The sequence below is a fragment of the Symphalangus syndactylus genome, chromosome 24 (genome assembly GCF_028878055.3).
Source record: "Symphalangus syndactylus isolate Jambi chromosome 24, NHGRI_mSymSyn1-v2.1_pri, whole genome shotgun sequence".
Taxonomy (NCBI): domain Eukaryota; kingdom Metazoa; phylum Chordata; class Mammalia; order Primates; family Hylobatidae; genus Symphalangus; species Symphalangus syndactylus.
The window spans coordinates 14158872-14171598 of NC_072446.2; the positions used below are offsets into that span (position 1 = coordinate 14158872).

General features: G+C 40.2%; 1 protein-coding gene across 1 annotated transcript in view; it reads right to left on the minus strand.

Annotated features, from left to right (window-relative positions):
• Window positions 1-370: 370 nt before the first annotated feature.
• RAB22A (RAB22A, member RAS oncogene family) overlaps window positions 371-12727 on the minus strand; it is a 54368-nt gene continuing 42011 nt past the window's right edge. Inside the window, exons 4-7 of the mRNA XM_055265133.2 lie at window positions 8454-8525; window positions 8258-8364; window positions 7534-7643; window positions 371-1899 (exon numbers count right to left, since the gene is read on the minus strand). Coding sequence (XP_055121108.1) covers window positions 1802-1899; window positions 7534-7643; window positions 8258-8364; window positions 8454-8525 — 387 coding nt within the window. The 3' untranslated portion in view covers window positions 371-1801. The remainder of the gene's footprint in view (window positions 1900-7533; window positions 7644-8257; window positions 8365-8453; window positions 8526-12727) is intronic.

Below are 12727 nucleotides of genomic sequence, written 5' to 3' on the forward strand. Positions count from 1 at the left end.
CCTAGGGGGATGGAGCATCCACATGTCTTTTAAACAAAACGAAGTTAGAATTTTTACTAACGACATTCTTTTTATATGATTTCAGGAGATAAAAAAAATTCCAAACGCTTAAGATATACAACAGGGAAAAGGGAATTGTTTTTTACTTAATCTGAATTATAATTTTCCCATTAAAATCTATCCATATTAAGTTGGGGGGCACAAAATAATACTAATTCTTTTTTAAAGTTTCAGCTGTTCAGTTGCAGGATAGCTCTGAAAATACAATTTAGTTTGAAATTCAAGCTGTTTCATTTCCTATTAAATCTTGTAAATTTCCTTCCCCTACAATACTCAGGTTGGAAGGGTGCCAAATTAGACCAGGAACAAATTTTCACCAACTTCACTTCAATGCTTTATTTTTAGATTATATTAAAAACCTCATTAGGCTCCCTGAGGGAAAAGAGTGTTAACCACTAGCAGAGGCAGGGGAAAAAATAAAGGAAACAGAAAGATAAGCTAAATTGTTAACAAGGAAAGCTCCTCAGTCAGTCTGAGGATGCTGTACAAGCTAAAAGAAACTTATTACCAAGACCAGGTAAATGACTTGAGGTTGGAGCTTAATCTTTTACCCTCAGGCTAGTAAGGACTAGTCAGGTTTGTCAAAGTGGCATATGTCTTTATTATGATTTCCAGATGGGATCTGGTGGGAGGCGGGTGGGAAGAAGGGAAGGCAAAGAAACCTTCCAAGTGCTATGTGCTCTATACCTTTATACAACACCAATGTGCTTGAGTCTCCTGTTAAGAGGCTGAAAACTGGGCAGGCATACGCGAGACTGGGTGCGAGATTCAATGGAATGTCAAATGAAACTTAGAATTTATTAATGTATTTACATAATTTATAATCTTTAAGCAATGGCCTCATAAATATAGACTACAACTTTACATATGCTAAGCAACAGATACTTGCTTTTCCCCACCAAAATACTTGGGTTAAAAAAAAATTGACAGCATTTACACCACCTTCCTCACTTCCGCTCTTCTTCCTTTTTAAACCATTGCTAGTCAGTTTAGAACATATGAAATTCAATTTATTCCGGGCAGCTTCTCTACCATCACCATCTTGATCATGAGAGCTTATTTAAAAAGGTGCCAATAACGTGTTTGGTGGCACACACATGACAAGGTCAGAAGCAAACCCAGGGTGAGCTAGGCATCTGCTGCTATCATTGTTAGTTTACTGTACGTATCCTAGGCTAACATGTTCAATGAAAAGTGCTTTAGAGATGGCAGAGATGAAATCATTTCCATCAGTCCTATAAATAATCCATTTTAGCTTCAGATAATAATTGTCCTCCCTCCACTTAAACTATCCTACTATATGTTAAATAATACAACTCCCTCTAACAGTGGTAACAGAAACCAAGGAAATTATAATCTCCACAAGCTCTTTTTCTTTTCCCTTAAGAACCACGAAAGTGCTAATTTTCCCTTTACAAATGTTACATAAAATCTTGATTACAAAACTACTCAACAACTTAATCCTACCAACCATACAATTATATGTTCCTTTTCAGCAAGGTCAAAAGCCAACGATGTAGTCCCTTTGTACACTAGAGATTCTTTACATAATAGAAGTTCACAGACTGAAATATCATTGCTGCAGTCTTTGGGGAACAGAACTGGTCAATTTCTGTGAATCCTTTTTGCACGGAGAAGACTCAAGACCAGCTAGGTGAAAACTGGTGGCAGGGACCCCAGCCCTCCTGTTAACTTTCAGGACCACCTACTTCATCATCAAGTCTGAGAGGCTGAGGTTCGGTCAGCAGCAGCTCCGCTTTGGCTCTGAAGGCTGTCTTCGGAGTTTGAAGCCCTTACCGCCAGATGGCGGGTTGGCGTCAGTGGATGGAATTCTTCGACCTAAACCAAGATGAGAAAAGGGAAGGGAGTGAGCTTTAACTTTCTCAGACACAACAATTTTGCAGATGCAATTTGACAGGTTTCACTGAAGTAAAAAAAAAAAAAAAATAGTTTAATAAACTTTTTATGCTCAATAATTTTAGATTTATAGAAAAGTTGCAAAGATGACAGAGCTCCTGTGTACCTCCCACCCAGTTTCCTCCAGTGCTGACATATTACCATGGGACATTTGTCAAAATGAAGAGTTCAACATTGCCACATCACTATTAACTCCAGACTTTTTTCAGATAGCATCAGTTTTTCTGCATGTCCTGCTTCTGCCCCAGGATCCAAACAAGGATATCACACAGCACTTAGTAAACATTTTTTAATTAAAAAAAGCCACACATTAAAAACATTTTGTTTTGAGTAGGTAATACACAGGATTTGTTTTTAAAAAGTTCAATCAGAACATGGTTGTCCCTCTGTCTCATGACAAGGCTACCACTGTGGCCCATTTCTCGTGCAGCCTTCCAGAGACATATATGCACAAACACTCAGGCACACCTATATCCCTACCCATCTCCCCCTTCCAAGGCCAAATGGGGCAAGAAATAAAACAAATCATATATATGCACCATTCTCCACCTTGATACTTTCACTCAACACATCCTGGGGATTGTGGCATCATAGTACATGGAGAAAGAGCTGCCTACTTTTTTTTTTTTTGAGACAGGCTATCAGCTCTGTCACCTAGGCTGGAGTGTAGTGGCATCATCTCGGCTCACTGCAACCTAAGCTTCCTAGGTTCAAGCGATTCTCCCACCTCAGCCTCCAAAGTAGCTGGGATTAGAGGCATATACCACCATGCCTGGCTAATTTTTTTTTTTTTTTTTTTGAGACGGAATCTCGCTCTGTCGCCCAGGCTGGAGTGCAGTGGCGCAATCTCGGCTCACTGCAAGCTCCGCCTCCCGGGTTCACACCATTCTCTTGCCTCAGCCTCTCCGAATAGCTGGGACTACAGGCGCCCACCACCACGCCCGGCTGCTTTTTTTGTATTTTTAGTAGAGACGGGGTTTCACCGTGGTCTCGATCTCCTGACCTCGTGATCCACCCGCCTCGGCCTCCCAAAGTGCCGGGATTACAAGCGTGAGCCACCGTGCCTGGCCTCCCAGCTAATTTTTATATTTTTAGTAGAGACGGGGTTTCGCCATGTTGGCCAGGCTGGTCTCGAACTCCTGACCTCAAGCAATCTGCCTGCCTTAGCCTCCCAAAGTGCTGGGATTACTGATGTGAGCCAGCGTGCCTGGTCTGCTGCCTTCTTTTTAACAGCTCTAAAATACTGCATTTGTAGATGTACCACCATTCATTTAACTATTTCTCTATTGATGGGTATTTAGTTTGTTTCCAATATTTTGATGTTATTAACAAAGATGCAAGAAGCATCTTTCTGAACTTACGAGTATAAGTGTAGGATTAATGCCAGGAGTGGAAGAGCTAGGTCACGGTATTCTACTCCTGGGTATTTGTCTAACACATACATTGTATTCCAGTGTCTATCTAGCACAAATGCAGGAAGAATGTGCAATTTAAATTTTGACAGACGCTGCCAAATTACTCTCTGAAGAGACTGTGCCACTATATTCTCCTACCAACAATGCATGAGAATGAACAGGTTTCACTTCACTGCTCCGTGAAGCATAATGACAATTTCAAGAGAATCCTTAAATCACCCATCTACCTACCTGGCTGATAACTCAGGGTTGCTTCTTGTACAAAGGCTTTCCTGACACCCTCCCACTTCCTTACTCTGTAACATCCCAGACACTACACTCAATCAGGACACCAGAAACAGGTTACTACACATATCTCATATCTGTTTATATGACTATCTTCCTCGCATTAGACCCTAAGCTCTTCTAGGGAAGAGATCCTATTTGTCCATCTTTATGTTTCCAGCATCTTCTCAGCACAATACCTGACACAGAAGTATTTTGTAAACACGGAATAAATGGACATGTACATCTTTTGACATTAACAAGGCTAAGATGGCCTCTCCACTGACTCTCAGGTTCTGTCAAGTCTTGAGCCTCCACCACTTTGAGTTGTCTGCAGATCTGTGTGGGGAGTACACGGCATGGTTTCCACATTGAGAAAGTATCTCCCAGTGTCTTGTAACTACTTTTCAAATGACTAGACACTGCTGTGAATATACTACCAATCTGTTTAAAAGCTCTACCCAAGCTTCTTGTCATTATTCTCAATAAATGGATATTGAAATATAGCTGGTATCTAAGAGACATCTGTGAAATATGACATCAAAAAATTGTTGAACAAGTACTATTTTTAAAAGAAAGAAGAGGAGAATATTTTCATGAGCTGGGAACAGGTAATGATTTCTAAAACAGCAACCAAAAACCTAAAGCAGCTAAACATAAAGGAAAACAAGGATCAATCAGATTATATGAAGATTAAAAACTACAATCCATCGAAGGAGTTGACTAAAAAACTCAAAGGCAAGCCATACAGTAGAAGATACTTCCAATATACATAGTCAATAAGTGACTCATCTCCAAAATAAAGAACTATAAAACATTAAGAAGAAGGCAGGTAACCCAATAGGAAAACAGGCAAAAGACTTAACAGGCCCTTCACAAAGGAGGATATGTAGATATGACAAATGTAAATAAATATTCGGAAATGTGCTCAACTTCATTAACTGTCATGAAAACGGAGATCACTGCCTGCCCACCAGAGACAGAAAGTGACCGGACTTCTCATACACTACTGGTATGGTTGTCAACTAGTACAGCTACCACTTTGAAAACTGGTTGGCGGTAAAGCTGTACTGAATGCATGCATACTCAATGACCAGCAATTTTTCTTGTGGGTATAAATATACCTAACAAAAATGTGTACAGATGTTCACCAAAGAATACGATCAGAATGTTTAGAGCAGTACTGTCTGTAATAACTCTAAATTGGAAACAGCTACCCAAATGTCTATCAACAGCAGAATGGATAATTATATTGAGGGTATTCTTCACTGCCCCCTTACCCCCACAACTTGGACTCTGACACTGACACGCACAAACCAGCCATGAGAATGGATCATTCACAGCTAGATGCAATGACATGGATGGTCTAAAAATGTAATGCAGAATGAAAGAAGCCAGACACACAAGAGGAAACAGAGTGTTTTTAAAAATATAAAGTACAAAATATATGTAAAACAAAACCAGATAAAACAATCTGAAGAATTAGTATCAGGATGGTTACCCTTGGGTGTAGGAACGGCCATGTCCCAACCAGAATGCCAAGCACTGGAGTATATTCAGTTTGTGAAAATTCACTGAGCCTTATACTTCTGATATATGCACATTTCTGTATGTCTATTATACATCAATACAAAGTCAGTGTGCCAGGTACTGTGCTCACGCAGTTTTACTAAGCCAGTGAACAAGAAAGTCTATGTACATCTCTCTCAATTTTTCTAATCTTTGTGAACATATAGGTTTTATTTTTCACAGTTACAATGAATATGTACATACTAGTTTTTATATAAGACTTTTCATTGTTGGTATAGTTTACTACCTTCCTTTTTTTTTTGAGACGGAGTCTTGCTCTTGTTGCCCAGGCTGGAGTGCAATGGCGTGATCTCGGCTCACTGCAATCTCCACCTCCCGGGTTCAAGCGAGTCTCCTGCCGCAGCCTCCCAAGTAGCTGGGATTACAGGCATGCACCACCACGACCAGCTAATTTTGTATTTTTAGTAGAGATGGGGGTTTCACCATGTTGGCCAGGCTGGTCTCGAACTCCTGACCTCAGGTGATCCACCCACGTTGGCTTCCCAAAGTGCTGGAATTATAGGTGTGAGCCACCATGTCTGGCCTACTTTCCTGTTTTTAATACCACCAAAGTAAAGAACACAAAAAGACAGCGGTAATTTTAACATATTCATGACACCACACACTTAGATATTTTAGCTTGAGCTGTGAAAAATTCCCAACTGGCTTTATGTTGCCTTTCAAAAATCCATCTGGGTACCTGCTATTTACATCCAGGACAACAATAAACATGATTTTTGTTTTTTTAAGAGAGAGGGTTTTGCTCTGTCACCTAAGCTGAAGTGCAGTGGTGCAATCAATGGCTTACTGCAGCCTCAAATTCCTGGGCTCAAGCCATCCTCCCACCTCAGCTTCCCAAGTGGCTGGGACTACAGGTGCTTGCCACAATGCCCTACTATTTTTATTTTTATTTTTTTTTTAGACATAGGGTTATACTATGCTGCCCAGGGTGGTCTTAAACTCCTGATCTCAAGTGATCCTCCTGCCTCAGCCTCTGGAGTAGCTGGCATTATAGGTGACAACCACCATGCCCAGGCACATCATGACTTTTTAACACTGAAATGAACAGGCTGGCCTAGAGGGTGCAATCAGTAGTTCACTGGCCATATCTGGCAGCAGATGGGCTCCTTAGGCGTGCAAAGTACTCTGAAAATACTTAAATGATTGGCCAAATCTAAACAATGGGACATGTAAAAAAAAATGTGAAAACAACCTCAGCAACCAGGGGCCCACATTCCAGTGTGGCCCCAGATGACGGAGCTGGGCCTGGCCTCAGCTGGGGTTCCCAGGGCTTCACCTGGGCCTGCTCTGCTCATGGGTCATCCTCGCCTGGCCTTGGTGGGCTCTGAAGTTCATGCCCCTCCTCGACACAATGGCAAAGGACCCTCCTTGCTTCAGTCCCCTTGGCTGTCAACCACATGGTGGATCTTAACGCTACATCCACCCTGCTCTGATGGCTTTCTGCTTTTCTCCACCTGGAAGTCTGACATGTTCATGTGACTCCCAACACCTCTACAGGGCCTGCTTCCTTGGACCTCAGCTCTGATAGCACCTCCTTAGGGAGATCTTCCCTGATTGCTTGCAGACATTCCTTCATTTCATCCTAAATTATTTTCTTCGTATCAGTTATTATGATCTGAAATGATCCTATTTATTTGGTGTTCACTGTCTGTTTCCCTCTGTAGAATGTGCACTCCAGGAGAGCAGGGGCTGTGTCTATCTTCTTCATGGCTATTTCCCCTGAGCCTGGAACAGCTCCCAATAAATATTTTGATGAATTTGAATGAAATGAATAAACACAGATACAATCTGCAGAGGATCCCAAAGGCATGCAGCAGCCCCTCTCCCGTCTAGTATCATCATATTAACACTTCTGGAAAGGGAAGGGAAAAAGAACGGAAAACAGGTCTTACCTTTCACTTGCCTAGTATTGTTTTTGAGGGTTTTCTTACCGTGCAAGTATACCTGCATTTCATTTCCCTTTATTCATTTTGTTCATTTTCAATGACCTTGGACGACTAACAGAAACACATTTAAATAGAGAAAGAAATGGGACAGCTTTCATGACCTCAATACCCTGTGCATTATTTATTCAGTAGCAACATTCTTTCCAGAAGGGAGGCAGCTCTTCAGCAACTATAACATGATATGAAAACTGGCCATTACTCTTACCTTCTCCAATCTCATTTCACTGATCACAATATCAGAGACTAGACTGCTCTAAGTAAGACAGGAATTCTAACCAGGAAGATCATTCTGTGTTAAGTCGCTTTTACAGAGGAAATGGATAAGGCACAGAGATACTCACTAATTTCTATAAAGAGTTCATTTATGTTTATCGCGTTTTTTGCGCTGGTCTCTACAAAAATTGCATGAATAGAGTCGGCGTAGTCCTTTGCATCTCTCTCCATGACTTCTCTGGAAGGCAACAACTACATATCAGAAATTCTACCCATGAAGATCTTAGTTGTACCCCCACCTACCCAGTAGTTAACCAGATTTACGATGACAAAGGATGGCCTAAATGGTTGTTGGATGGGCCCTGAGACATGGTCTTCCCGATTACACTACATCCATGGGTAAACAAACAAAATGAAACAAAACTTGGTACCACTAGTAATGTAGCTAATGGAATGATTAGGGATGGCAGGGTTTTCTTCCCCAGCCAAAATTTTCAAAAAGCCCTTGCTTTGGGAAAGATGGAAGTGGCCCAGAGAAACTGCCAATAAATGTGCTTTCTGCATTCAAGTATTCTAAGTCATGGGCGCCTAGGGGCTGCTCTGATCTCAGATGTTGGGTGCAATGCAACCAGTATTTCTGTAAATTGCATACCTGTCTATACACATAATATAATTAGCTCCAAATGCCTGAAATCTTAATTTTAGTTTGAAACTTTAGGACTCCAACCACACAACCAAAAGGAATTTTTCAATGTCAGAGACAAAATAAAAGCAAGATTCTTATACTGGATATTGCTTATTAAGAAAAGGAACACATAATAGGTATTGTAATCTCTCATTCTAATAACTTACCTTACATCGATAAGATCACATTTATTTCCTGCAATGGCAACTACAATATTAGGTGGGCCATGCTGTCGAAGCTCTTTCACCCAATTCTTTAATGTTGAAAATGTCTCCTGTAACACAAAAAAAGGAGAGCAACTGGAGATCTAAGCAACCAAAAGAGAGTTTTCAAAACAATCTAAAGAAAACTACATAGTCTTACTTCTTTTGTGATATCATAAACGATTATAGCTGCAGCCGACCCTCGATAGTACATTGGTGCTAAGGCACGAAACTGCAGAGGAGGGGGAAAAATAAACAAAATTGGGAAAATTGGTTAAATATGTTTTATACTAGACTTATAAGCCCATTATCCCTGCACAAAAAGTAATCTTTCTCTTAAGCCAAAGAAAATGACATGCTGCTTTAAAGCAAATGAACCAGTAATTACCAAAGGCAAAAACTTTTAATGTAACACTGAAATGTCTCTCAGAAGATAGTTTAGAATACAGTTTTATAGGAATTAAATATGGCGCTATAAACAATTGTTTCAGCTAAAAAGGCTTTTTAATTGAACTCAATGTTATAATTCCCAAATTCGTTTGTTCAATAGTCCTTTAAACTTTGGCTTCCCTAACTATCACGGAGATAAAAATAATGCTATAAATAGTTCTCCAGAGAAGTAGCTGCATTTGTGTGTCATAAAGAAAACCCTGTAATCTGAACACTGATTGTCCTTCAGAAATGAGTACACATTTACGTTCACTACTTGGATGAGTTTGCAACTTGCTTATTTGATATCTCCATGCATGTGGCAATTCTCAAATGCTGGGTACAGATCTCATTTCATTGACATGAATTTAACCCTGTATACACAGCTTCTTCCCACTCATCACCCTGGCCTCCACACCCCGTGACACACAGCAGTGAGGAAAGAGAAGGGAGAGGAATAACCATTTGAACAGCAAGGGTGATTCAGTGAGCTATTTCTCTCAATGAGTGTGAGATGGAGACTGTGAAGCTCTTTCCCCAGTCAACCTCAGTTCTTGGGCACACGTCCTATGTGAGCATCTCACCCACTGAATATGATGTCAATGTTTAATGACAAGAATTTTGCCTATACTTTTCGTCTTGCACCCTGACTCTGGAGCCTGACCCTTCCTTATGGTCTGATGACACTGTATTTACATCCTGTTGTTAATGGTGGTTTACCCCTGAACACAGGCAGGGATTATCACAGGAGAGCATTTGGTGCACATACATAAACCACATACAAAACTATGGATTCTGGAACTGCTTATCCAACGAGTTTAACCTTTTGGCTTTTTAAAGTTTCGTATTAATTTGAGTTTTACAAAAGAAAGTGAAGTTGTGACTGTAAGCTCCATGATGGATGCCAGCATGTCTGCTAGGCACGCCATTTTATCTCAGGGCCTAGCATCTGACATGCTATAGGTTATCAAGAATTGGTGAACAAATGAATAAGAACTGCTGAGTGTGGGGAGCTGTCCAACTAAGTGTCAGACCTCGCTGTCCACAAACAGAAACTGTTACGAGTCTTTGTGAGAGAAACCCCTGCCTCTGAGGTAAAAGCCTACTAACTTCCAATAAAGGAGACATTAAGTTTTAGAAAAAAGAAAACAAAAATAAAGGTTATAAGCAAGAAAGCACCACAGAAAAGAAAACTATATTATTGAGTAAAAAAGAGGTAAAGCGTTGGGTTGACTTCAACAGTGTAAGAGAAAATGAGACAGAAGTGCACAGATGGAATAAAGGTTATGGTATTAGCTTTCATTTTTGATGTACTTATATTGGCAATGTTCTTTACAGGGTTGTTTTCTTTCTTCCTTCAAATTCGTAAGGTAAAACTCATACAGAGAAAAGCAAAGATCTTAACAGCACAATCTGATAAACTGACAAATGTATATATCTGTGTGAATATCATCCACTAAGATGTCAAACAGTTCTATCAACACAGAAAGTTCCTCGATATTCTTCTCACAATGTCCTTCTTCCGCCTTGTTTTCATATCTGTTTTACTGATATTATATAACCACATGGGTCTCTTTTGTTTATTATTTGAATACTACATCCTTTTGCATTCTTTATTGGTTTTTATATTTATAGTAGTCCTCTTATAACTAGCACATAGTTGGGTCCTGATTTTTGACAACCTTTGCCTTTTAAGTGGAAGGTTGTTCAGCTCCTTTATATTTAATGTATTTACTAATATATTTGGATTTAGGTCTACCATTGAGAAGGAGTTTCGCTCTTGTTGTCTAGGCTGGAGTGCAATGGCGTGATCTCGGCTCACCGCAGCCTCCGCCTCCCGGGTTCAAGCAATTCTCCTGCCTCAGCCTCCCTAGCAGCTGGGATTACAGGCATGTGCTACCATGCCCGGCTAATTTTGTATTTTTAGTAGAGATGGGGTTTCTCCATGTTGGTCAGGCTGGTCTTCAAATGCCATTTCAGGTGATCCACCCGCCTCGGCCTCCCAAAGTGCTGGGATTACAGGCGTGAGCCACCACGCCTGGCCTGTATCTGTTCCATTTCTTTTAAAATTCCTGCTCCTCCTTTCTTTTCCTTTTTTGCATTGCCTGAATTTTTCTTAGTGTTCAATTTTTGTATATTAACTTCTCTACTGACTTTTGAACTGTACTTGCTTGTATTATTTTTTAAGTTGTTGCTTTTGTAACTATAACATATACTGCACATTTTTCTTTTTTTTTGAGACAGAGTCTTGCTCTGTCACCCAGGCTGGAGTGCAGTGGTGTGATGATCTTGGCTCACTGCAACCTCTGCCTGCCGGGTTCAAGCAATTCTTGTGCCTCAGTCTCCCAAGTAGCTGGGATTACAGGTAAGTGCCATCATGCCCGGCTAACTTTTGTATTTTTAGTAGATACGGGGTTTTGCCATGTTGGACAGGCTGATCTTCAACTCCTGGCCTCAAATCTACCTGTCTTGGCCTTTCAAAGTGCTGGGATTACAGGTGTGAGCCACTGTGTCTGGACTACTGCATGTTTTTCTACAGTCTACTTAGTTTAAAATGCACCACTTCATGTAAAATATCAGACTTGCAAAAGTCTAATTTCTGTTATCCTACCATTCTTTGTACTACCACTGTCAAATAATCTAAATCTACATATGCTATAAACTATACAATCCAGTGTTATAATTTTTGAATTAGTTAACTTTTGAATAATTGAAGAAGAAAAAACACGTTTCTATTTGCCATTTCTAGTGGTTATTATTTCTTCCTATGGATCTGAATTACCATGTGGTGTCATTTTCCTTTAGTGCGAAAAACTTTCTGGGATGGCTGCTATTGATTTCTGTTTTTGTTTTTCTAAAAATGTTCTTACTTTGACTTTATATTTGAAAACTACTTTTGGCAAATTGATAGGTTTTTGCCTTCCACACTTTAAAGATCCTGTCCTCTGGCTTCTGGTCTCCAGTGTTTATGTGTAAAGTTAGCCATCATTCATATTGTTGTTCTCCTGTTTATGTGTCTTTTACTTCTGGCTGCATTCAAGATTTTCTCTGTACCTTTGGTTTTCAGCAGTTTGACTACGACTTACCTAGATATGGTGTTCTTTGTACTTAGAGATTTGTTGAACTTCTTGAATTTGTGTGTTATGTTTCACCAAATTCGGGAAATTTTCAGCCATTATTTCTTGAAATCTTTTTTTCTGTTAACATCTCTCTCTTTGCTCCTCCTGGCTCTCCAATTACACATATGTTAGACTGTTTGAATTTGTCCCTATGATACTGAGACTCTGTCCATATTTTTCTACTGTTTTTCTATTCTTCTGATTAATTTGTTCTACCATCCTCCAGTGAGTTTTTCATCTTAGATACTGCAGCTTCAGTTTTAGCATTTTCATGTAATTCTTTATTAGTTTCCATTCTGTGTGAGATTCCCCATTTGCAGTTAAGTCATTAACACTCCTTTTTTTTTTTTCCCTTAAGAGATGGGCTTTCGCCATGTTGTCCAGGCTGGTTTGGAACTCCTCGACTCAAGCACTATGCCTGTCTTGGCCTTCCAAAGTGCTGGGATTACAGGCGTGAGCCACTGTGCCTGGCCTACTTTTCTTTAAATCTCTGAACATATGTAAAATACGTGCTTTAAATCCTGTGTCTGCAAATTCCAAGAAAAGGGTCACTTTAGGGTTTGCTTCTACTCACTGGGTCACACCTTCCTGTTTCTTCATATGTGTAGTAGCACTGACTGTCCACTGGACAGTGTGGATGGTGCACTGTAGACGCTTGGTTTTTCTCATCTCCGCAGAGTATTAAGTTACTGGTGACTCATCCTGAGATTGGTTTTACACGTTGTGAGGGTTGGTCTATTTGGGTTTTTGGATTTGCCCTTAGTCCTAGGACACGGTTTCTACTCCCAAGGCATGGCCCTTCTGAAGTTTCATTGGAATGCCCAAGGTGTTTAGTGATCCCCTGTAACACAGCAGGACTGGATCCAAACTCTGAAGTCTAATCCTG